We start from the raw sequence: 27,400 nt of genomic DNA on the forward strand, positions 1-27,400 counted from the left end.
GAATCTGTGGTATGCTGGGAAGTCGAGGCATGACAAGGTGTGGGCAGTGACAGCTATTGTTTTTGGCTGTCCCACAGGGTCCCAGTGGGTTGGGTTTTGTTTGTCCTCCATCCTCCTTTTCCTGCAAAGAGGCCCAAAGAGGTGTAGCTATTTGTTTTCCTCTTTTCTGTGAATACAGAGATTGATTCATTCAGAGGTTGATGAGTAGCCTAAGCTACTCCAATAAAAAATCACTCCTTGGAATTAACTGTAAAGTATATCTTGTTATACTCGTGCTCAGAACTTTATAGTGACTTCCCATTAGACTTAAATCCAAATGCCTTACTATGGCCTATGAGAATCGCATGATCTAACCCCTGCTTTGATTTCCTCCTCTCCTTGCTCATCGCTTTCTGGCCTACAACACACTTCAGCCATGCTGGCTGTCTGAGTTCCTATAACATGCCAAGCTCCTTCTCACTTCAAAGATGTTTTCTTTGTCTCCAGTTCTCTTCAGCTCCAACTCTTCTCATGTTGATTCTTCTTTTTATTTTTCCTTTTTTGGGTAACTTTTTAAAAATAGAATTTAAAACTTACAGAAAAGTTATAATAGTAAGATGAATCCTGATACCAGTTATCCAGATTCATCAATTTTCCATTTTGCCCCATTTGCTTTTTCATTCTCTCCATTTTATATGTATTGCCATTTATTTAAACCATTTGAGCTTAAGTTGGAGACATTATGCCCCCCCCCCCCGCAACTCCTACTTTTATGTGTATTTCATAATAAGGACATTCTCTTTAAAGCAAGAATGCAATTTTCAAAATCAAAAAACAACATTAATGGCCTGGATCACTGGAAATATGGCAGAATGAGAGACAACCCTAGATCTCTCCCCTTGAAACAACAATAAGCTGAACATTTAAAACCCAACAAAAAACACCCAAACTACACACCAATTTGTCTGAGTGTGGGATCTGTGCATAAGAGCTACCACAGGTCAGAACCCTGGGTGTTGGGTGGTGGGCTGGGAGAAATAAAGAAGCTGCCTCTTACAGCCACTGGATCTCCCTGCAGGAGGAGAGGTAGGGGTGAAGTCGCGGGAGCTTCCCTGAACAGCCCTGCCTGGGACTACTGCGAGCTCCCTGAGCTGGGCAGAAGGGCCCAGTCATCAGGGCAGAAGACAGAGAAGTAGGATGGGACCACAGAGAAACAACAGTTGCAAAACTGAAGCTGAGCTGCAGCCCCCAACTCCCAACCTAGAGGGTCCCTCCCCCCATCCCCTCCAAGACCAGTCACTGCGGAGCCCAGGGGAATCTGAGCAAACCCTGCCGAGACTGTCACTAACAGGGACTGAAACTGAGGGTAGCGAGCATGATTAAATATCTACAAGAAAATTTTTAAAAAGGCATCTTAAGGCTTTATATAAAGCAGGGATCCAAGAGGCTTAGATGCCACCTACTGGAAACCAAAAGAAAACCACCTTCTTTGCCAAAGACTAAAGAGAGATCTTTATATAATAAACCTTCTTTCTGGAAAAACAGCAGAATACACTTCCATTAATGCCCAGACAAAGAAATAGTACATTAAACACTATGAACAACCAAAGTGACAAGGCATCTCAGAAAGAAAGAGAAAAATCTCTAGAAAATGAGCTTACAGACATAGATATGTGCAACTTAAATCCAGAGATTTCAGGATGGTACTTCTGAAAAAACTCACAATGAGTTCTGAAATAAGTCATATCAATAATTTCAGGAATTAAAAAAACAAATAGATGTGCAGAGTAAGGAGATTGAAACTCTCAAAAAGAACAGAATAGATCTTCTGAAGACAAAACAAAAACAAAAAACAAAAAAAAACACACACTGCAAGAATTGAAAAATGAAATAGCAAGCTTGGGAAATAGAGTCAACCAAACAGAGGAAAGAATCAGTGATATCAAAGATGGAATTCTAGAAATAAGTCAGAAAGAAGAAGAAACAAAAATGAAAAATAATGAAAGAGAAATTCAAGAACTAGCTGATACCATTAGGAAAGGAAATATAATAATGGGCATTATTGAAGGTGAAGAAAAGGAGAAGGATTAGAAAGCATTTTGAGACAAATAGTGGACAAGAATTTCCCAAATCTAAAGAATGAGCTGGAACTTGGAATTCAAGAAGTCAACAGAACATCCAATTATCTCAGCCCACAAAGGCCTTCACCAAGACACATTGTATTAAAATTATCAAAAATCAATGACAAACACAGAATTCTCAAGGCAGCCAGAGGGCAAATAAAAAAAATGGTAACTTATAAAAATAAACCCATTAGATTATCCTCAGACTTTTCAGAGTAAACCCTACAAGCCAGAAAGAAACGAAATCAAATATTTAGTGAAAGGAACTACCAGCCTAGAATAATGTATCCAGTTAAGTTCTCCTTTATATATGAAGGAGAAATTAAGACCTTTCAGACTTACAAAAATGGAGAGAATTCTCCACTACAAGGCCTGCACATAGATAATACTAAAAGAGGTCAGCTCACCTAAAACAAAATGACAAAAACAAAAAACATAATTAGGAGTAAAGTGACTATCAGACAAATAGAAGCAGAGGAGTGCAACCCTTACTAAGAACAGGGCATTGTAAACTTAATAAAAAGAAAATTGTTATAACAAGATCATAATGAACTTTCAGCATACATAGGGACAAAATAAGATAACAATGACTGAAAAAGAGGGGATTCAAAGATCCAGATTTGCCAAGAAGAATGGAGATAAGGCATGCACAAAAGAAAATGAACAACTGTGTATAACAATAGTATATAACCAAAGTATATAACATAAAACAAGAATAACCAGAGGGAAAACCCACAAAAGCCAACCAAAATAAAGAAAACAAACACGAGGACAAGGAAGCAATGGAAACACTGAGCTACCAAGAAGCAAAAGATAAAATGGCTATAAGAAGACCTCATATTTCAATAATCACCCTAAATGTGAATGGACTGAACTCAGTAATAAAAAGGCACAGAGTTGCAGAATGGATCAAAAAAACCCAACCATATGTTGCCTCCAGACACATCTCAGCTCCAAAGACAAATATAGACTCAAAGTGAAAGGGTAGAAAATGATATTTCAAACAAATGGCATTCAGAGAAAAGCAGAAGTACTAATATTGGAAAGAAAACATAACAGTTATTATTATCTATGCTGCCAATCATGGAGCCCCAAAATATATAAGGGAATTACTAACAGAACTAAAGGGAGAAACAGACCAAAACACTATCATAGTAGGGGACCTAAATACCCCACTGTTGGATATAGACGGATCACCCAAACAGAAAATCAATAAGGATATAACATCCTTAAATGACACATTAGATCAACTGGACATAATTGACATTTACAGAGCTTTCCATCCCAAAACAGCTGCTTATACATTCTTCTCTAGTGCACATGGAACATTCTCAAGAATCGGCCACATACCGGGACACAGATAGCTTCAACAAATATAAAAGGGTGGAAATTATACCAACCATATTCTCTGATCATAATGCTTTGAAACTAGAGATAACTGCAAAAAGAAAGCAGAAAGAACCACGAATGCATGGAGATTAAACAACATGATACTGAAGAATAATTGAGTCAGAGAAGAAATAAAAAGAGAGATCAAGAGGTACACAGAAACTAATAATAATGATAGTACAACATATCAAATGTTGAGACAAGGCAAAAGTGGCCATAAGAGGAAAGTCCATATCATTACAGGCCTATCTCCAAAAACAAGAATGAGCCCAAATAAACAACCTAATGCTTCATCTTAAAAAAATAGAAAAGAACAAATGAGGCTTAAAGTCAGCAGAAAGAAAGAATTATAATTAGAGCAGAAATAAATGAAATTGAAAAGAAAAAAATAAAAATAAATAAATGCAACAAAGAGCTGATTCTTTGAGAAGGTTAATAAAATTGGCAAATCCTTGGCAAGACTCACTAGAGAAAAAAGATAAAGGACACAAATAAGCAAAATCAGGGATGAAAGAAGGGAAATTATGACTGACATTGCAAAAATACAAAGGATTATACAAGAATCCTATGAAGAAGTATATAACACCAAATTTAATAACATAGAAGAAATGTACCAGTACTTAGAAAAATACAACCTTCCTAGACTGAATGAATCAGGAAGATCAGGAAAATCTAAATAGACTGATTAGCAGTATGGAAATTGAAACAATCAACAGAAACCTACCAAAAAGTAAAAGTCCAGGATCAGATGGCTTCACCAATGAATTCTACCAAACATTCAAAAAAAAATTAATACCTATTCTCCTCGAACTCTTCCAAAAAATCGAAGAGGTGGCAATCCTTCCCAACTCATTCTATGAAGCTAATATTACTCTGATACCAAAACCTGGTAAAGACAACACAAAAAAGAAAACTATAGACCAATATCTCTCATGAACACAGATGCAAAAATCCTAAGATACTAGTGAATCGAATACAGCAACATATTAAAAAGATCATACACCGTGATCAAGTGGGCTTCATCCTAGAAGCAAAGGGATGGTTCAACATGTGCAAATCAATTAATGTGCTACACCACATAAACAAATTAAAAAATAAGAATCATATGATCTTATCAATAGATGCAGAAAAAGCCTTGACAAGATACAGCATCCATTTATGATCAAAACACATAACAAAATTGGTATAGGAAGAAAGTACCTTAACATAATAAAGGCCATGTATGACAAACCCTCAGACAACATTTTACTTAATAGTGAAAAACTGAAAACCTTCCTCTACCATCAGAAACAAGGCAAGGCTGTCCACTATCACCACTCTTATTCAATATAACATTGGAGGTAATAGCAAATGCAATCAAACAAGAGAAAAATATAAAAGCATCTGAATAGGAAACAAAGAAGTCAAACTGTCACTGTTTACAGATGACATGATTCTCCATATAGATAATCCTAAAGACTCCACAAGAACGCTACTAGAAACAATAAACAAATACAACAAAGTCTCTGGATACAAAATCAACAAGAACACTACTAGAAACAATAAGCAAATACAGTAAAGTCTCTGGATACGAAATCAACATTCAAAAATCCATAGCATTCCTATACTGTAATAATGAAGTGTCAGAAAAAGAAGTGGAAAAAATAGTTCCTTTTGCAATTGCAACAAAAAGAGTAAAATACCTAGGAATCAATCTAATGAAACATGTGAAGGACCTATATAATGAAAACTATAAGATCATATTAAAAAAAAATTAAAGAAGATACAAAGAAATGGAAAGATATTCCGTGTTCTTGGATTGGAAAAAAATCAACATAGTTAAAATGACCTTATTACCTAAAGCATTATACAGATTTAATGCAATCTTCATCAAAATCCCATTGGCATTTTTTAAAGAAATAGAATAAAAAATCATCAGATTTGTATAGAGGCACAAAAGACCCCGAATTGCCAAAGCCATCCTGAGAAAAAAGACGAGGCTGGAGGCATCACTCTGCCCAGCTTCAAATTATACTACAAAGCAACAGTCATCAAAACGGCATGGTATTGGCAGAAAAACAGACACACGGACCAGTGGAACAGAATTGAGAGTCCAGATATAAACCCATGTATATGTGGGCAAATAATTTTCAACAACAAAAAAAAAAAGAAAGAAAGAAAGAAAAAAAAAGACATGCAATGGAGAAAGGAAAGCCTCTTCAATAAATGGTACTGGGATAACTGGAAGGCCACCTGCAAAAGAATGAAACTAAACCATTGTCTATCACCTCACACCAAAATTAACTCAAAATAGATTAAGGACCTGAATATAAGACCTGAAACAATAAAATGCATACAAGAAAACATAGGAACTAAACTCAAGGACCTTGAACTTAAAGAGGATTTTATGAATTTGACCTCAAAGGCAAGGGAAATAAAAGCTAAAATAAATGAAAAGCTTCTGCTAAGTAAAAGAAATCATCAACGAGGAAAAGAGAGAACCATCCGAATGGGAAAATATATTTGCAAGCATGTCTCCGATAAGGGCCTAATATCTAAAATATACAAAGAACTCACATGACTCAGTAACAAGAAAAAAAAAACAAAAAACGATCCAATAAAAAAATGGGCAGAGGACCTGAATAGACATTTCTCCCTAGAGGACATACAAATGGCCAACAAATATTTGAAAAGAAGCTCAACATCATTAGCTATTAGGGAAATGCAAATCAAAACCACAATGAGATACCACCTCACACCTATTAGAATAGCTATAATCAACAGGATAAGTAATAACAAATGTCGGAGAGGATGTGGAGGAAAAGGAGCTCTCATACACTGCTGGTGGGACTGTACATTGGTACAGCCACTATGGAAAACAGTATGGAGATTCCTTTAAAAACTAAGAATTCATCTACCATATGATCCAGCAATCCCTCTACTGGATATTTACCCCCAAAGACTTGAAAATCCATATCCAAAAAGATATTTGCATACTGATGTTCATAGCAACATTATTCACAGTGGCAAGGACATGGAAGCAATCGAAGTGTCTTATGATAGATGTGGCACATATATGCAAGGGAATGTTACTCGGCCAGAAGAAGAGATGAAATACTGCCATTTGTGACAAGTACTGCCATTTGTGATGGACCTCAAGATAATCATGCTAAGCAAAATAAGCCAGACAGAAAATGTTGATAACCCACATGATATCACTTATATGTGGGATATAAACCTGAAAGCAACCAATGAACAGGGGAAAGAAACAGACTCATGGACATGAACTATAGACTAGTGGTTACCAGAGAACTATATAGTAGTGGTTACTAGTGGGATCGGGGAGTAGAGGGGGAGATAAATACAGGAGGCTAGGGAAAGGGAGAATCAGGTAAAGGGGATCAAATACATGGTAGCTGAAGGAAACTGGACTTTGGGTGGTAATCACACAACAGAATATACAGATGTCAAATTATAACGCACACCTGAAAATTGTATAATTGTATTAACCAATGTTACCCCAATAAACTTAATAAAAAAATAAAAAATATAAAAAACTAGAAAACATAGAGGAAAAAGAAACTTAATATTAATACAATGCTGTTAACTAATCTTTCCATATTCAAATTTCACCAATTGTCCCAATGATAGCCTTTATAGCAATTTGTTTTCCAGTCCATTATCTCATATAATATTTCATTGTTATATCTCTTTACTCTCCTTTTATCTGGAAAGCTTCTCAGACCTATCTTTCTTACTCATTCATACATCACAAACACAAGAAATATCTTTCACTGCTATCAAATATAGTCATGAATATGTCTGAAATCATGTGACTTCAGACTCCCAGAACTTAAATATTTCTTTCTGAAGACAATTCTTCATAAGAATTATTATGTAACCTGAACAGTCAAGATCATGATAACCCCTACTTACATAATAGCAGGCTCTCAGGACCCCTCTGCACCAGGAAGCAGAGCATTTGTACTCTCTCGTCAGTGCCGGGATGCTGCTCCTTCTTAAGTCTGGACCACAATTATCCTTCTGGACCCCTGGACTCATGGCTCTGATGGCAACAACTAGGTAACTACTCAGTTACCTCAGAGCTGCTGTTGCTGCAGTCGCCTCTCTCACACTGGCTTCTAACACAGCGGTTCTCAATTTGGCTATACATTAGAATCACCTGAGGTCTCAGCTTTAAAAGCTATTTGTTCCCCAGTCCAATTATATCAGATTTTCTGGAGGAGAGATTCAAGTTAGTGCTCTCTCCTCTCTTTTATATGCTTAAATACAGATTTTGATTAATTCTTTGTCACAGCCTAAAACAGATTCCGCATCTGAACTTTATGTAAGGTGGGTACAGGTGAAGGGAATTACAACATTAAGAACAAAAACAAACCAAAAAAGAACAAACAACAACAAACCTTACCTTAGGCTACTTTATGTGGCAGCTGTCTGAATCCACGTTTCCTGTATTTTCTCATGGGGCAGCTGTGAGGTGCCTCCAGGTGTAGCTCCTTGTCTGCCTCCTTGTTGCAGAAAAAAACCTCACCACCTTCGGAAGTTCTCACAAGAATATCTAGAGTAGACTCAAGAGGACACTTATAGAGAAAGTTCAGAAACTAAAGAATGAAAACATCTATTTAATATTTTGGTGTGCAATAGTCTTTTTTTCTCCATCTCACTGTTTAGAATCCTTAAAAACCATTGTGTAGAAATTAAGACAGGACAACCAAGACCTTTACTTTACTCTTAAAAAAATATTAGAAGATAGAAATAAATCTGACAAATTAAACTCATATACTATTGTATGGTAACTATATTTAATTTTTAAAAGTTAAAATAAATAAAAAATATATTCAAAATATGCAGAGGAAGCTGATAAAGACAAAAACCTCCCATTCTTACCCTTTCATAATTTCAGTATATCTGTATAGCTGCAGGCATTTACATTCTCTAAGATAGCATTGTTTGTTAGTCACCCTGACTAGTTTATAAGGGCTTTGATTTTTTTTTCTTTGTATGTTTTATTTGTATCTTTCATGACACCTAGTATGGTATTATCGAAATAGTGCTCAGTAAATCCTGCCTCAATGAGTTATCAGGTATATAGAATGACTGAGGCAAAAGATAGAGGGAAAGAACTATGAAATGTGATATGGGACTTCAGAGTAACTTATGTTACTTTATTTTTTAATTTTGTGTGTAATTTTATTTTAATCTTGCGTGTATATGTGTCCTCAACTAGACTATAAGCATCTGATGCATAGGAGCATCAGATTAATCTCATATTCTCTAATTTTATGTTCCCATTTGCAGTTTTAACACATCAGAGCCACTTCACTGAATACTACTAAAACCTGTATTAATTAAAATGAAAATGTCAAATGGTACAGAACAGGGAACACATTTACATTCCTAAGCATGCATTTTTAGAGGCTCCACCCCATGTTATAGATAGCCCAGAGGCATCACAGTCTTAGGGAAGAGAGTGTAGCAAAGAAAGCTTGGAGGGAGGAGGGAGAGGGTAGGGATCCTCGTTTATTATTATATTATAAAGGACAAGGAAATAACAAGAGTGCTTGTAAGTTTGGTTCCTGCATTAAGTTTATCACAGTTAAAGTGAACAATGAACAGTCAACTGTTAAATAATCAGCACCTATTATTTAATAATTTAACTCTTTTATTAATGTAGTTTAGCTTTTATGAACATTTTTAATAAGTTGATAAATTTTAGATTCAACCGTCTATGATTATCCTCCCCTGTTCCCATTAATAATCAAGTAACTATATTTTATCTAAGAACATGTAAACTCAAAATACCTTTAAAAAGCAGTATTTTGAGACACCACAAGATGGGGATGTTACTCCATTTAAAATGTCTTTTTAAAAATAAAATTAAAAAAAGCTATTAGAATGTCCTTGAGACTTAAACTTGTACTTTCTTTGCCAAAATTAAAGATTTCAAGATTACATATGCTCCTAAATGATGTTAAAATCAAAACCATTTATATAACAAAATTATAACAATGATTTCAACTTCTGAAATGTATCAGTGGAGTGTGAGTTATGTCTGTCTCTGCTGGCTGTACACTTTGTCTTTTGAATGGAGGGGTGTGTGTGTGTGTGTGTGTGTGTGTGTGTGTGTGTGTGTTATCTTCCAGGACAGTCTTTTCAAGAAATGGTGCTGCAACTATTCGACAGTCACATGCCAGGGGAAAAAAAAAGGGGGAACTTAGCCACAGATTTTATGTGATATGTATAACTTTTAAAATGCTTTATACACTTAACTGTAAAATGCAAAACTATAAAACTTCTAGAAGATGAAATAGTAAAAAATTTAGGTGACCTTGGTTTTGGTGATGACTTTTTTGATACAACATCAAAAGTACAATCCATGAAAGAAAACATTAATATGTTGGACTTTATTAAAATTTAAAACTTTTGTTCTGATAAAGACAGTGTTAAGAGAATGAAACAAAAAGCCACAGACTAGAAAAAAAGTTGCGAAACACATATCTGATCAAAGATTTATATCTGTAATATACCAAGAACAACTCTCAAAGCCCAACAATAAGAAAACAAGTAATCCAATTAAAAAGTGGGCAAAAAAATCTAAACACATACATCGCCAAAGAAAATATATACATGGCAAATCAGCATATGAAAAAATGCCCTGCATCAAATACCATTAGGGAATTGCAGACTGAAACAACAGTAAGATCACTACATACCTATTAGAAAGGCTAAAACCCAAAACACTGACCACACTTCAAATACCAGTGAACTTGTAGAGCAACAGGAACTCTAATTCGTGGCTAGTAGGAATGTAAAATGGTACAACCACTTTGGAAAACAGTTTCATAGTTTCTTACAAAGCTAAACACAATTTTACCATATGATTTAGCTGTTGCCCTCCTAGATATTTACCCAAATGAGTTGAAAATTTCTGTTCATAGAAAAACCTATATACAAATGTTTCTAACAACTTTATTTATAATTGCCAAAAATTAGAAGCAATCAAGATGTCCTTCCTTCAACAGCAGAATGTATAAACTGCGGTGTATCCATACAATGGAATGTTATTCAGTGACAAGAAGAAAAGAATTATCAAGCCACTAAAAGACATGGAAGATTATTAAATGCATATTGCTAAGCAAAAGAAGCCTATCTGAAAAGGCTACACTGTAAAATTCTAACTATGTTGTAGAAAAGGCAAAACTATAGAGAATAAAAAGATCAGTGGTTGCCAAGAGTTCACAAGGAGGTAGGAAGTGAGGGGAGAGGATGATGAATAGAACACTGGATTTTTAGAGCAGTGAAACTATTGTGTATGATACTGTAATGGCATAATGCAGTTGTCAAAACCCATGGAACTGTACAGCACAAAGAGTGAACCCTAATGTAAGCTATGGACTTATTTAATAACAATTTATCATTATGATTCACTAATTATAACAAATGTGCCACACTAATACAAGATGTTAATAACTGAGTAAACTATAAGGAGTGGGGGTGAGGTAAGGAAGAAAGGATATAAGGGAAGTCCCTGTATTTTTGGCATAACTTTTCTATAAGTCTAAAACTGATCTAATAATCAAGTCTATTAATTAAAAATTAACAACAGGTAATTGGGTCACATTTTATAATACTTTTTAATAACTGTTATTCAGAGTAGCTTTGTGAAATTAACTGGAGCTCTATGATAACATCGCTAGTTTCAAAGAAAATTCTATTAAGATTTAGGTTTTACATTCAAGGTAGTTTAGTCATCCCAGATAATTTACATACTATATATTGAGATTTTTTTCACAGGGTCTTTTCATTACCTTTGGAGTCCAAGATTCTATTGTTGGATGTGGGAAACTCTAGTGAACATGATTTTAATATTTAGAATGTAGTTATGACCCTAAATTCCTTGACAGAGGTTATGTCTTATTTATTTTAACATATATCGTCCTACCTAGACTTATGCATATACTTTTTAAATGTTTGTCAAATAAATGATTTTTAAAATGAGCAAATTTATATAAATGTTGTATAACAACTCATAATTTAGCCCTCTCCATTGATTTCAGATTTCTATCTACAGCCAATAAATGAAGTGTGTGGTATTCATTATTCCTCTTCTTGGACTACATTAAGCAAAATGGTAACTATAAGCCTCATCAGAAATGTTTTGATTCACTTTAACTAAAAATTTTAACAGGAGTCAGAAGATTTAAATCTCTGTTAGCATTTTAAATAGAAACAAATGGAGATCTATTGTCATGTATGTTTTAAGAACTTAAGTCTCATGACAAACTATTACTTTTTGGTAATTAGATAAAAAGATAGGCTTGGTGACTACATAAAAGTTGTCATTAAATACTAATCAACGATTATTTGTGCCCCATTACTATTTGAATTTGCATCTAGCTCTCCTAAAAATGGCAAAAAAAGAGAAAAGTTTCATCTTCAAAACTGTTTGAGATTCATTTTTAGAAATTATATTTGTTAGAAAAATTTGCTGTAGAAAACTGTTATTCACCAACATTGCTATCTGTGTTGATATAGGTTAATTTTACCTTAGTAATAATTAGTTTATGACCTCACTGATAGCACAAATTAACTAAACAAATATTATAAAGATTATATAGATTTTCTTAAAATTAGGAAAATAGCTAAATGTCATTCTGAGTTATAAAAATTAATTTTACATATAAAAAGAAAAATGATTATAAGTTTAAAATACAATTCAAATTCTTGGTTGGCCTAGATTGTTGAATTTACTGATCTGGAACAAAGGAAAGTGGGCTTACTTGGAAATGTAGAGTCGAGATTTATAAAAATTTATAGTAGTGATAGAATCCATATCTGGAATAAGATCACTCAGGGATACATTCAATGGCAAGGGAGAAGAGCAAAGTAGAAGAGCTCAAGAGAATCCTAAGAAATACTTTCATTTCAGTAAGAAAGTAGAGGAAGAGGAGTTTGCAAAAGAAAATCAGAAATAATGGCCAAATCGGTATTGTTGAAGCATTTATGAACTTCCACTATCACTTCATCCATATTACTATAGTCATATCTTTTTGTCGTGTCTTAAAATTGAAAAATGATAATAAATGAGAGTCCATGTTCAGGCATACAGATTCTCTTATCTAGAAAGGTTATACGAAACACAGTTAGTAAACCAAATTGAAAATAAGCACATTATATGGCTTTTCCTAATAGCATTTTTACATGATCTAACTGCTTAACCTTAGGCAAGTTAGTTAGCTTCTCCATTCCTGTTTCCTCTTCAGTAAAAAGGGATACTACTGTTACTTATACTACCTACATCATATCACAATATTTTGGTAAGGAATAAATTATATACCACATGTAAATAATTTAGAAGGGTGATTGCACATAATAAATGATACCCAGAGAGCATCTGAGATCTTACTCTCATTGTTTGTTGTCTAATTCCTTCTAGATTTGCCTGGTTTTAGACTCAATAACTAGGCATATTTTCATGGCAAAATGTGGTTCATTGAAATCAGAGAAATCAAATAAAAGGCTTACATTCCAAAAAACACCACACTTATTGTAAAAGCTAGATTCCTATGGGTTAGAAATGTGCCTGATATCATAGTAAGTACTAAGTAGATATTTATTGAATGCTTAACTGAAGGCTTCTAAAAGTATTTTTATTGCTGTTTGGTAATTTGATCAGTGCTTGCCTTACAAACCTTCAAGGTGAAAGAATCATGGAGCTTCAGGATTGAAAAGGGCATCTCATCCAACATAAAATGTGGTGACTGAACTCCTAAACAGTCTAACAAATTGCCTGTCTAATCAATCTTTTAGCTCTATCATTATATCTGAAGACAACTCCAGCACCAAGTTAATCCTTTGGTTGAGCCACAAACTAATTCCCTGTTGTTAGCTGATTCTTAAGGAAATAAAATAATTTGTTGTACATTACCATGGGCTAAGCTCAATATACAGCTGTCTCTCACTGAATTCCAAGTACCTAGAGCAGTGTCTGGCTTATGTAAGTCCTCTGTAAAATAGTCAATAAATATTATATTGTTTGTATACACTGCATTAAATATTGGTCGATATGAAACTACTCATAGCCTTTTTCACATTGGTGCCTACAAACGACATTCTTTTCCACCCTACGCATGTGGTATTGGGTATATTTGAATGAAAGGACACCACCAATCATCTTTAATAAACTTTATTTTGTTAGATGATGGAATTTATCAGTCATTCATGCTTGAATCTTTTTTCTTGGGTATTTGTGTGTAGGTATGCTATCATGAGCTAAAGATTAGGAAAAAATATCCTAATCTGGTAGACAGAAATTAAATGTTCCACGTGTCTACATTTATTTTGAAGCTTTTTGTATATTACGCTTTTTAAAAATGTTACATAACTTTGTATATTGTCATGAACAAACAAGAAATATGTTGAATCCTTGAAAACTAATTTCTTCCTCAAAATATCTGCAGGGCTCTTTGTCAACCCAAATTAGGTTTAGCCTAATTATACCCTAATTAGGCTAAATTCATATATTCCAGATAGTTAAGCCAGAATAATAATGATAGCCTGATTGGAAGGCAACTCTGTAGAGCTGAGGAGCATGTGGTTAATGTTAAAGCATCTACCATGATGACTGTAAAAATACAAGATACTTATTAAAGACCAAATATCTTTGTAAGTCGATAAAACATATATTACCTTGGGGAAGGTTTTATGAAAACTTAAGATAAAACTCCTTTATTAGACATTTTAATACTTTTAGAATATAATCATTACTGAACATTTTTAACTCTTTACTTTTATTCGTATTTGATTTTTTATGTTTTAAGCCAGAAAATCATCTCTAGGTAATATAAAATGGTACTGTGTATAAATAAATATCTGGCATGCATCAACAAAACATTATTTCTATCATGGGTTTATACAAATTAATGAGTATTACATGCTGTAAGCATTTCTAAATGATAACTTCAAAATAATTCTGATTTTATGTATGCTAAAGCTCATCAAAAATCATCAATCTTGTTGTGCATCTCTCTTCATCATGTTGATCACATTAGTACTACAGCAAGCTAAAGTACAAGAGTCATCCTTCTAACATACAAAATACATAAATTATTTAATTTCAAGTTTATGATCACACAAATCTGCAAAAGGGAATTGAGGGATGATTATTTAAATTTTTGGTTATAGAGAAGGTAAATATTTATAGGTAGATAATTTGAGATGATATTTGGGATGAGAGAATAACTGAATAAATAACAAAATTGCTTGGTCACAGTAAAGGAACTAACAAAGTACTAAAATTAAAAGAGGGTAATTGTTGCTTCAAGAGATGTCTTATTGTTTAAAATATAAAATACATTTTTTTCCCAGTAAAATCAAGAAAAAAGAGATTTTACTACTAGGGTTTAAATATAGCCTAAAAAATTCATGGATAATTGAGTTTTCCACATTACATTAAATTTTATTCCATTTGTTAAAATATCTGTAGTATACAGAATAAAAATATGGTAGTCTTAAACACTTAAATGAGAAAAAAATAATAGCGGTATGTAATTGTATGACAAAATGCACCCTTTTGTTTTTAATTGTCATGAAGCCCTTATACATTTTTGCAACAGATTTTTCTTTACATGCCTTATATAAGAAAAGCCTTATCGAATAAGTCTGTTATAAAGAATGATGTTTATGCACTTTTTCCCTCACATACATACTGACAATTTCCTATTACCTGTGTCAATTTATACCAGGCAAATTAACTCATGGTCTTTCTTAGTCATTCTTGTAGGAGAATATAGAGATCAAACAGCAAAAGGCAGAGAACTGAGGCTCGGTCTATAGGCAATAGTAAGGATACTATGAAGGCAGATATTTTGTTATTTAGACACATAAAAGACATTATGTATAAAAAGGGTTAATAGAAAGTCTGCTTGGCTGCTTCATATCATTTAGTCTCTTAATTTCAGAATGGCATCAAATACTAAGCATCTCTATCATCCTGTGTCAAAATGCTATTAGTGAAAAGGTAGACTCTCACTGTTATCCAGTTTCTTTTCAGTGGTAACTGAAAGCACACGACTGCTCTCAGTCAACTTGAATCATCTCAATATATGTTTTAAATAAATTTTAAAAACAAATCTGCCACATTATCACTCACTTCATAACTGTTTATTTTTTTCATGAAGAAATATTAGTTTGTATACCTGGAAGGGATTTTCAACCACAATTGACCTTTTATTACCTTGATACCTTTAGGAACTCCTGAAATGCCCCTCTCCTGAATTTTTCAGAAATGTCTTCAAGTGAGAACTACAAACAACATACAATATTTTTAAAAGGTGCCTTTTAGAGTATGAATAAAAGGGTTAGTTGCCACATCACATAATAAGAGAAAGCAGCTAAAGAGAATTGAAAAAAGAGTGCTAAAGCTTAACTGGCTTAACATATTGCAAATACCTAAAATTGCTAATCTTGACCTCTACAATATCCTCCTTCAGCCATAACTCCTATTCTTTAAATCATCTTACTCTCTTACTCTTCTCATCTTTGATTCCCTTTTGTCATTCAATCCTTCCTATTAATAATATAAAAATTAATATACTAGTTCACAAAGTATTTTACATTATTTTATTTAATCCTTTTAGTAATCTGTAGTATTATCTCCATTTTAGAGATAATGAGAGCCAGCAGAATTTAGAGATTCAACCAAGATTACATAGCTAAGACTTCTCATATCAAGATAAATAGAGACAGCAGATACTTTATTCTGATCTTATGTTAATCATATAAATAATAAAAAGATATATACTTTTAAAAGAAGCAATTTTAGCCATCTTAGATAGAGGAAGGTAAACTTTTGGAGGACCATAAACTGTGAGAAAATTGTGTTCCATGTAATGAAGTGAGCAGGAGTCCAGATATAACTAAGAGACCTAGTACAAGGATCCAGGCACATACATCATCTTTCAGGTTAGGCACAAGAGAAAATGATGCCGGTCTTCAGGGAGCAGAGCTCCTGATAATAATAGAACAATGTCCCTGGTAGCTGGTAAAGTTTGGAATGTGGAGCATCCATGCTCAGAAAACAAACTGCTGAGTCCTCACCTGGCAGAGTATACTGCCTGTACCTTATCTTATCAATGGCTCCAACCAAACCTTAGCAGATGTTTCTATATTTTCCACAATAAATGCCGTATAAGCAGAGACCATAGTCTTTCAGGGGATCTCAGCTATAGTGAGGAATGCAATTAAGGATGACCAAATGTTGGAAGAGTACCAACTCCATGAAAGACTACAAACTCAGTTAAGGTTAGGGAAGGGCAGAAAATTCTATGAGAATAGCTGACATTACCTATTTTTGTTTCAGAAAGGGCTAATTACTCACTAAAATGTGTGCCTTCCCCTTCCATAGTATAAAAGTGTTACCAAGAAGCAGCTGCCTAGCTAGGGAGTCATTTCTGAATATTCCTTCTATCAAGGTTGAGCCACGTGATTAGTTCTCATCATTAGAATGTAAACTGAAATATCACTTCTGAGAGAAATTAACAAGCAGTGTGTATTCTTTACTCTCTCTATTCCTATCTGCAAACTGGATGCAGAAGAATCTAAGGTTCTAGCAAATGCAAAATCACAGGATGGAAGGAGCCTGGGTCCATGAATCACCACTTGAAGAAAAGCCATGCTCTGATCAAGTCCTATATCATAACAAGACTGCTGAAAGAAAAAACATTTATCAAAAGTCTTTGAAATTCTGAGGTTTATTTTATCAGTGGGAGTTACGTGGATCAAGAGAAACTGGTACCTTGAAGTGGGGCGTGACAGTGACAAAAATCTCAAACATATGGCATTAAATGAGTGAAAAGGAAGCAGGCATCAGGGAAATAACTACCAGAGACTGATAAGATGGAACAGTAGCAAAAAAAAAAAAAAAAAAAACATTTTGTAAATATGACCATCAATAATTTGGAAAGCAGGCCAAATACTTATGTAGCTCTATAGCAGTGGTTCTCAACCGGGGATGATTTTGCCCCCAGAGGATATTTGGCAATGACTGAAGACAATAAAACATGAAAATTTTAGTTATTTATAAAGACCAATTCAATTGTTATAACTCTACTCCTCACATCTGATTATACTACATTACGTCACTCATATCAGATTAGTCTTTTATTTGCACCCCGTTAGTAGGTAACAATTCATTCTTTTTTTTGTTTTACATTTGTCTCATCTCCATTATAAATTTCTTGAACGTAGATTGCCTTATCCATGTATCTCATATATTTTCTAGAACATGTCTTATAAAGTATACAATTCGTGTTTATAGACTACACATTTGTTGAATGAATCTATACTACCCTGCAAAGCATTATTCCATGGTCCTTGATCTTACAGTCCAATATTAAAAACACACATCACAAAAATCACTTTATAATATAACAAGTCTTATAGAATCTGAGCTCTTCCCAACACTAGTTTTCACATTTAAATACCCTTTGGGTATTCTTTCACTCCCAACTTCTAATTGCATGAGGCTAGTTACTGTGTAAAGTTGCCATCTGCCTTAAAAAGGGAAAACAGATGAGAGAACATTTCTAAATAATGTAGTTGGTCTAAAGAGTTTGAATGATGGTCTTTTAAGGTTAGGAATTAGAACATAACAAACTAAATTTTATTACTTGAGTAGCAACAAGGGTACAAAAAACAGAAACCCCTATGGCTATCCATAAGGAGTGGTCAGAGGTAAAGGCATGTATACACATTAGGAAAGGCTTACTACAAAAAAGGAGACATAAATCAGAAAATTGATAATTACCTATTTTTCTTTCAGACCAAGGTAGATAAACTTAATTTGGTATTCAGTTAAAAAATCATTTGAGTCTACGACTATGTCACCTTGAACACGCCTGAGCCTGTCTGATCTCAGAAACTAAGCAGGGTCGGGCCTGGTTAGTACTCGAATGGGAGACCACCTAGGAAGACCAGGTGCTGTAGTTTTGTTAAAAAAAGACAGAAAAACTCATTTGAGCTCCTTAGTCCATGTAGGTGGCTCTGACATTAAGATATTAATAAAGAGATTACTACAGGTGGGAAGTAAAGCAACAATTTTAATTTCCCTTCCAAACTTAACCCTACTTCTCAATTGAAGATACAAATTCTGAACTTCTGAGGACAGAGTGACTTGAAGATAGATTTGAGATCATAAGCATGCAGATAATAGAAATGGAGGTAGTCACTCAGGAACAGTAAAAACTAGAAACAACAACAACAAAAAACCCTTAAAATGTAGAAGATATAGAAGCCAGCAAAGGAATAAATAAGGAAAATAAATCAAGATGGTTTCCTTACATAGCCCACATAATATTGCTAGCTGTTCTATATGACCTTACAATGAACAAATGTTTTTTTTTCCAAATGTTATTTTTCGACCTTGATTTCAAGATCCCGAAGGACGAGAATGACTCTTCCCCTTCTTTTACATTTTCCTAAGTCCACCATCCCCAATACAGCCTTACACACACAGTAAAACTCGATGAATTCTTCACTGAATTTAAACCTGGCAAAGAATTTCACTTCCTTTACCCATCCATTCCCTCCCCTCTAAAAGCCCAAATCTGTCATAAAAAGCAAGTCTCTAATTTCCTGCATCAACCCCTTCAAGTAAAACTACTTTCACAGAATTCTTGGCTACTAGGAGTGTGGGTTTAAAGAAACATTATAATATACAGTTGTTTTCTGAGCGATGTATCAAAGTTCGTCGATGAGGAAACCTGGCAAGACTGGTCAGAGAACATGAGCTTATGGCTAATTTCTTAGTGAAGAAATAGAAAGCCAAATAAAGCCTCCGCTGGGGCAGTGAAGGGAACAGGAATTGGAAAATAATAATTTATGATTTTGGGACCCAAAGAGCAGCTGGCATTATCCCCTAGATGGTCCCAACTACTGAGCAAACATATTTAACTTGGCACTGACTTGTTAATATTCCATAGGTGAGAAAGAAAAAAAAGAGAGAGAGAGAGATTAGGGACCATCTATGAATCAAGCAACACATACTAGTAAGCCAGGGAGTAAAATGCTGAGGTGCACATCATTAAAAAACACTTCATTGCAAGCCACATTTCTCTTTTCTTAACTATTTGAACCTAACCATCATTTTCTTCCCCGTATCATCTCATTTGGGGGCTTAATTTTTTTCCCCCTTTGATCTGTATGGATCTGAGTGTATACCTGCTCATGTGCTTTTGGTAGGAGTAGTTTCCAATACCTTTGCTCTAGCAAGACTTTCATGTTAGTACTATATTGTGCCAACTCTTTAAGATTACCTTAGGAACTAAATAGAAATGTTTGCATGAACTTCTTCCCAATGGTGAGTTTTAAATTGTGGAAGTAAGAAAGGATCCTCATCGAGCATAACTAACCAGAAAAAAACAGATGATCCACATTTCAAATGCTATAAAGTTGTGGATAAACAGCGAAACAGTGATACTACAGAGTAGTGAAAGGAAGACTAACCTCATAAAAGGGTAAAGGAAAGGGCAATTGCTGCCGCAAGTATATAGGAAAATAAGTAAGTTCAGATAAGGTGGTAGATGGGTATGGCAAGAAACAAATGTTGAAGAATGGAAAAGGTTAAGAGGATAGCCTAGGTTAAATAATATAAATGTAGGCTTTGGCATCAAATACCCAAGTTTAAATTCTTACCTATAGCTAAGTGGTGTTCTTCAGCAATTATGAGTGTGAGCTGAGCATAAGTATTTCCACCTAATTCACAAATTGAGGATTATATAAGTACATTTCTTGGAACATAACGTGGTATTCACTAATTGGCAGCTTTTATAATTATGCTTAAGGATGGAAGGGTCAAAATAGAACTGTTAGTATACCAGTTGGCAGCTACAGAAAAGAGCAAATAGCTATAAATCAAAGAAAGTACAGTTTATCACATTCTAGAGAAGAGTCACAAGATCCACACTCAAGGCCACAAAAGTGAACCTTTTTTTTTTTTTTTTTTTTTTTTTTTTTTTACTAAATATTAAAGTTTAAAAACACACAGCTTTACAGTGATGTTAATATTACCACTAGGTGGCAATGATACAGCTGAATTTCACTGATAAGGTTAATTTGAAAACAGCAAATCCAGACCAAAATTCCAAGCTTTTTAGTACATACTTTCATTTTAGGAAAATGAAAAACCTCTTTACATACAATTAATTTATAGCAGAAAGTGTAATTATCTGATTCAATATCTATGTTAACTTGTGATGCTTTTTTTCTCCGTGTACTAAGGCAATTCATGCAACACATACTACTTTTAAAGTTCTCATCACAGATATGTATCTAAAAAAATCTAGACATATATCATAAAGATAACAGAAACTATGGAAAGCTAAAAATCTTTCTGAAGTTTTAGAATTCTAAGAAAGGCACTATAAAATACAAAATATTTCAATTACAACATTAAATCTTTAAGAATGACCGATAGAGAACAATTCTACTTTATTTTTTAAATTTAGGGCCAAAACATTAAATATGGAGACACTTTGCTTTTAAATCACAAATTAAATATTCACATAGGTAAAATCTTTTCATGTCTTAAATAAACACACTAAATTAAGCAAATTTATCAAAATTCTGACAAATTCCAGAAAAATGTTTTTACAAGTGCCAAAATAACAGATGATGAAATTCCTTAGAATCTGGCACTTTCCATAATTATTTCTGCTTTATTCCTAAAGCAGGTCATAACCTATGGCTTATTAAAAACATTAAAAACTATTCTTTTTTTATGAAATAAAAGGGGTAGGTATGACTTTTTTAAATTATAGACAATATCAAGTACACAGTAAAAAAATAATTTTCAAATTCCAAAGATGTTCCCCCATATATCAGGTGGGAGCTCATATAACCACATGTAACATTACAAAACCTATACTATAATTAGATGAATAAATAATAAACTATAGTTACCCAATTCACAATAAAAAGGCCCAAAAGCCTATTTATTCCCTTTGTATAAATAACCTAAACCTCCCAAATTTTCAACTCAGTTTTCTACAAATGAATAGATCAGAATATCTTTTATATATAAGCTTTCCAATATTTTTCTCGTTAATTTAGCAATCACTTTCTATATTGTATTTACTTCATTTCCAGAAAAATCTCCCCCTATTGCCACCCAAATATAACAGTATTAGTTGTTAGTTTTGTAATCCATAGGTCACTGTTTCCTTATTAGAGAACTTCATTTTGAATTATTATAGATCCTGAAATTCCTTATTCTGTCAGCGTATACACATATGCAAAACAGATAACCATTTAATATGGTTAACACAAGATTACTGTGGTAGCCCTCACAAATCAAACAAAAGATTTCAGGAAAGTGCTCAATCTGTTCACTATTGTAACTTTTGCTAGAAGATTTAGTGAATGCCGCTGTTGTGGAAGGGATAATTGTAGATCTACAAAAGTGAATACATGTGTACATGTAATTTATATCTATACAGAATCAGCTTTGGATTATCTGTACAAATAAAAGGACAAGAGAAACAGAAGATATAACAAAACACAGAACTGCAAACCACTTCGGATACATTTTTGTATCTGTATTTCACAGGACTGTGTCTGAGAATTCAGAACACAAAGAAAATTAAGCCGTTATTGCAGAGGTTGAGTTACAAACACAATCACCAAACCAATAGAAATAAAATGTCATTCATTATTGACTTGAGTTGGTCATCTTCTGTTTATTTCTGATGGTGGCTCGAAGTTTACGTATCACCAGTCTATCAGGCAGAATCATATCACCTTGCTGTTCTAGGTAATCCAATAAGTTTTCAGTCCACTGGAGAGCAGCAGCATGATTGATATGTTTCTCTGGAATCAGTTCTATATCCTCCTCCTCATTTTCACTGGATTCATCTGTCTGGCCTTGTGCTCGTCTGATGATTTCGCTATCAGTTAACACCTCATAACCTGGTTCAGTACTGTCCACTTCAAGCCATTTTTCAATGTTCTCAGTAGTCACATTTTCCAATCCTTTGGTGTGTTGTAAAATAGTGGCCACGGTAGCCAGTGAAATATCTTCCTCATCAAAGTCCAAACCTTCTTTCTCCTCTATGGTAGGAATAATCTTCTTCCATGCTCTGCTAATGGTAACCGGCTTTACTAAATTCCATGCCATTGCTACTTCATAAAGTGCATCTAGCAGAGTTAGCTTTTTCCAGAATGATTTCAAGTCATTACCTTCTTCCAAGTTGTTCTGGAGAAGACCTGCACGATAGTTTCTTTTCATTGTGGCTATGACTCCCTGATCTGAGGGCTGAATCAATGAAGCCACATTAGGTGGTAAATATTTAGCAAATATTTGGCCATCATCTGATCTCAGGACGTTTTCATTTGGATGTGTTGGTGAATTATCCAACAAGAGCACAGCCTTTTCCTGCAGTCCTTTGGATCTTAAGTACTCTCGAACTTGTGGCACAAATATCTTATCAAACCACTGTCGGAAAATGGAAAGATCCATCCATGCACCTTTCTGACTGAAATAAGAGACTGGTAGGTTTGAAGTGTCAGTAGACTTGAAAGAGCGAGGTTTCTTTGCTTTCCCCACAACACAAAGTTTAAGTTTGTGTAAACCTGTTGCATTGGCACAACACATGATAGTGACTCTTTCTTCGACTGACTTATAGCCAGAGACAGTACATTTACCTTTGATTACTGAAGTCCTGGATGGCAGACATTTCCAAAAGAGTCCAGTCTCATCTGCATTGTAGATTTGTTCAGGTTGCAGATTTTCTCGTTCAATAAAGTCTCTAAAGTTGTTGCAAAAATCTTCCACAGCAGTCTCATCTCCATTTAATCTTTCATTTCTAATGTTAATTTCTCTAATGCTGTGCCGCTGCTTAAAACGAGTTAACCAGCCGGCAGAAGGGTTAAAATCACCATCCATCCCCAATGCATAGAAGAAGAACTCTGCCCTTTTTGCACAAATGGGTCCGGATACGGGATTCCCTTTTGCTCTTTGCTGGTTGAACCATTCTAACATTGCTCTGTCCAGTTCCTCATACATGGACGGCTTCATAGATTTTCTCTTGGCCAGAAGGCTTGTGGAATCAGAACTGCTTGCATAAGTTATAATCTTTTCCTTATTTTTTCGTATATCCCGAACCGTTGTCTCACCAATTCCATAAATCACTGCCAGTTGTTTGGAAGAACCCCCGTCTTCAAGTTTCTTTATAATATCCAGCTTATCTTTAATAGTTAACACCACTCGCTTCCGTTTCCCGGACATGGTGAGGCTCTGGGACTCTCCTCACACACTGAAGCAGTCCACAAAATTCTTCTCTCACACAGACTCACTTTAACGGTGTTACACACTCAGTCTTTCAACCTTACCAGGAACCTAGTGGCCCAGACCCCGTCCCCGGCTGGGCTTGGCTGGCAAAGCGACTGCAGAAGAAGGTGAGAGGGAAGGAAGTTTGAGGGAAGGGCCTTTAACTTAGATGGGCAGTAGAGGAGGCCCCAAGTCACCGCGGTTAATCCGGATTACAAACATTTTATTCCCCCAGTGGCCGCGGAAAAGACTATAACCCCATCATAATCACAAACCTCTTTTGCGCCCGGGTCTGGGGTGAACGCTGGCCACTAACCCTTGCCACACCCTAAAGTTACGGCAGAGAGCGGAAGAGCCAGGGAGCGCGGACTGGCCCCCTTCCCCAGGGGGACGGTTGTTTAAGTCCTTCCCCAGCAGCTAGCCCGTTCCACCGCAAGCCCCACTCCCCGGCGCTGGGCTGGGCCTGGACAGTCCCCGCAGCCCCTCAAAGCCCGCGGGGCCCCTCTCCCCACCTCTGTTGGAGCCGGGACCCTGCACCGCTCCCTAACACGCCGCGACCGCTCCGCCCCTGCACACGCTCCCGGAAGACACCCCCTCCAGCCGCCCGGCTCCGCCCCTCGCCCCACCCAGAGGCGGGACTTCCCCTGATCCCCGGAACAAGGAGGAGCGTCGCTGGTCTAGAGTGGGTGTCTGGGGCGGAGGAGGAGGCGGAGGAGGAGGCGGAGGCAGAGGCGGAGGAGCTTTCAAAGGTGAGGGGGGAGGGGCGGCGCGGTACAGCTTGGGGCGGGGACTCGCCCTGGCTCCGGCTGCTAATGGTTTACTAGAGGGGCGGGGGAAGCCGCGCCTCCCAGCGGCTCCGAGAAAAATTCCCGCGGGCGCTCTCGGCGCGGGCGGAACCGCCCTGCGCGCGTCCTGCCCTGGCTGGCCGCCTGGGCTGCGCTGCAGTGGGCGGGACGCAAGTTCCTTCCGCGACGGGGAAGTGGGCAGGGCTGACGCGGGCAGCTTGAGTGGTGATTTCGCGCGTTTCTGGCCTTTCGGGACCCATATTTGTTTTCTGAGTGCGGAGCTCCTCTGGGGTCCTAGGGTTTGTGTCGTCCAGCGCACGTCATCTCGAAGGGTTGTCTAAGGGTCCCGTTTCCTAGCTACGCAGCTCCTCCCCAACTCCTGGAGGCAGAGTAGCAGACCCACGGGCGTGCTGCGCCGGGTACCTGCGTCCCGCCAGAGAGCCAGGTTTGTAATTATGAAAATGACTCTGATGTTTACTCCCGAGAGGATCTGTTCCTTTCTCTGCCTGTCATCCCTGCTGGATTTAGCGAACCACCTTCAATGTTACAAATTTTAATGAATACTTATAGTCCGGGGTGCCAAACTGGCAGGATCCACTCTGTGAAATTGTGGAGTATTGGACCATAATAATTAGTGGGGGAAATTGGTTTTTCTCTTTTTATATGTTTCTTCATATTTTCCTATTTCTGTCGTGTTGTGCTGCCCTGTTTCCAGCCAATGGAAGAACTATGATAAATTTATTCACAGCAGTGTGATAAGAACATGCATACACTGTAGCCCTTAAATCATGTATTATGCTGGTTTGATGTCCCTAGTAATTTCATCAAATCGTGAGCTCCTTGGGAGCAGAGACCGTATTGTTGATTTTTTTTTCTAGTTACGCCACAGCTCCCTTCATGTGCTGGCACGTAGAATCCCATTAAAAAACTATTTCTTCGGCTTATTAAGGTTTCTCCTCTAAACTGTCATATGAAAGCAAACATCAAGGAGGGATGATGTTTTACAAATAAGAATTCATCTCTTGGTGACATTTGAAGTAATGACTGGGGTTTCACTGAGCTTAAAATCTTAACGTGTAACCATCACCTAGTAGGCAATTCATGGTATGAATCTTTTCTTGAGGATTAATTAACTTCAAAGTCTAGAAGAAAGGACATTTCTTCTGATGAGAAATTCAAGTGGCATCAGAGTATCCTTTCTTAGGTTTAGAGTTACTGTGTTAGAGAAGGAACATAGACAATATGAATAACTTTACATTCTTTGCAGTCAGCGTAGCTATGTATGTGCATCTTACATAACATTAACCATGAAGCCCAAAGATGTGATAGTATTGATGGTCTTCACTTACTTAATACTTTCTATTTGGAGTATTTCTTTCTCATTTCCTAAAGGAAAGGTATCATTAAAGAAGCTTCATTAAATTCTCATTTCAAGAAATTGAGTGTACACTCATACTTAGCATATATAGAAATTGCATCTATTTACACAGATTCTTTTTTTTGAGTGAATTCTAACTACCAAGAAATGTCTTACCTAACAACCTAGTATTACCTTCTCATTCCTCTTAGGTCAATTCACTCACCTTTGCCCTCTGTCATTATTCTTTCCTCCCTAGCTAACATAGTAAAAGTATCCACAATTTTAAAAAGAGGAGCCAGCCATATTCAAATTATCTTCTTTTTTAATGACAGAATTTTTGACATTTATATAAATGGTAATTTTGGAATATGAGAGACACCCTAGAAATCTAGCAGTTGGCCTAATGAAACTTGATTTGTTTTGATTAGATAATGTGCCTCCTCAAACATTCAACACTGAAGATTTCCAAAATAAAATTTTTTCTTATCAGAGACTGCCTTTCTTTGAAATTTTTACTTTTCAACCTAATTGGGAATTCCTTAAATTTTGTGATTAGTGTCATCAATAATAAGATGGTAGAGAGATGTCTGCAGATTTTCATCTCTTTAGTACATTCTTTTCTTGCCTATTGGATAAATTTCTGGAAGCTTCTGGCCTAACTCATGTACTAAAATTCAGTTACATAATTTTAAAAAGCATGTTTGTAAACTTTAAACTATTTTAATTACTATTGTCTGAAACTAAAGTTTAGCATAAATGAGATAAAAAAAATGACCTTTTAAAGGCATAATTTTTACTGCTTTGTACAAATGTAATATTGGCAGCAGTCATTGTGTAGCCCTGGACGGGAAATCAGGAGACCTGGTTTCTAATCCTTCACTAGCAAGCTGTGTGTGATCTTCGGTAAGTCATTTTACTCTATGTCCTTGGCTTTGATTTTTGTAAATGAAGATAAATAATATCTTCTATGATCATGTCAGGATTTTAAAATATATATGAAAATGCACTACTGTACACATAGAGTGTTTTTATAGCTTAACTGTGCAGTCATAGGCATTTTTATAGTGTGACATTCTTAATTGTCTTACCATTGTCATAAGAATCACCTATTGATGTGATAAATAACTCTTTCCAGCATGGTATTGTTTTGTAAATAATCATCTAGTATGTATGAAACTGCTTTGGAGTACTAATAAAATCTTTCACTTTATTGTTCCCACTGTCCACATTTGCTTTAGTATATCTGCTGAAGCCATCTTTGTCATTTGTTTTATATTTTTTCATTATTTCTCCCAGTTCAGACAGATTTATTAGGAAACCTTACCTTTCATTACAGTGTTCGCTTATACAAATTTAACTATGTGCTTAAAAAATACTTCTTTGTAGTACTTGGCTTCAAAATATAACTGCCTAGTTTATCTGGTACTAAATAAAAATTAAA

The 27,400-nt window shown here is 35.5% G+C and overlaps 2 protein-coding genes and 1 pseudogene across 3 annotated transcripts in view; 2 read left to right on the top strand and 1 right to left on the bottom strand.

The window, feature by feature from the left end:
- Positions 1 to 17,638: 17,638 nt before the first annotated feature.
- JRKL (JRK like) lies at positions 17,639 to 24,418 on the bottom strand. Its single transcript, XM_016159949.2, has 2 exons — positions 24,327 to 24,418; positions 17,639 to 23,930 (listed from the first exon to the last, which is right to left on the bottom strand). Exon 2 carries the CDS (start codon positions 23,770 to 23,772, stop codon positions 22,198 to 22,200), a length of 1,575 nt encoding a protein of 524 aa, XP_016015435.1. The 5' UTR covers positions 23,773 to 23,930; positions 24,327 to 24,418; the 3' UTR covers positions 17,639 to 22,197.
- LOC118603564 lies at positions 18,361 to 18,479 on the top strand (annotated as a pseudogene).
- A 273-nt stretch (positions 24,419 to 24,691) lies between the features above and the next one.
- The window catches only part of CCDC82 (coiled-coil domain containing 82), a 28,397-nt gene continuing 25,688 nt past the window's right edge, over positions 24,692 to 27,400 (top strand). The window contains exon 1 of one of the 2 annotated variants that reach the window (XM_016159946.2): positions 24,692 to 25,044. The gene's annotated coding sequence lies outside the window, so the exon portion shown is untranslated. The other variant, XM_016159947.2, reaches the window with a different exon arrangement.

This window comes from Rousettus aegyptiacus, unplaced genomic scaffold (genome assembly GCF_014176215.1).
Source record: "Rousettus aegyptiacus isolate mRouAeg1 unplaced genomic scaffold, mRouAeg1.p scaffold_m13_p_5, whole genome shotgun sequence".
NCBI lineage: Eukaryota > Metazoa > Chordata > Mammalia > Chiroptera > Pteropodidae > Rousettus > Rousettus aegyptiacus.

What these genes read in the sequence shown, in the direction of transcription:
- JRKL (XM_016159949.2), bottom strand. Translation starts at nt 23,772, where the DNA reads ATGTCCGGGAAACGGAAGCGAGTGGTGTTAACTATTAAAGATAAGCTG.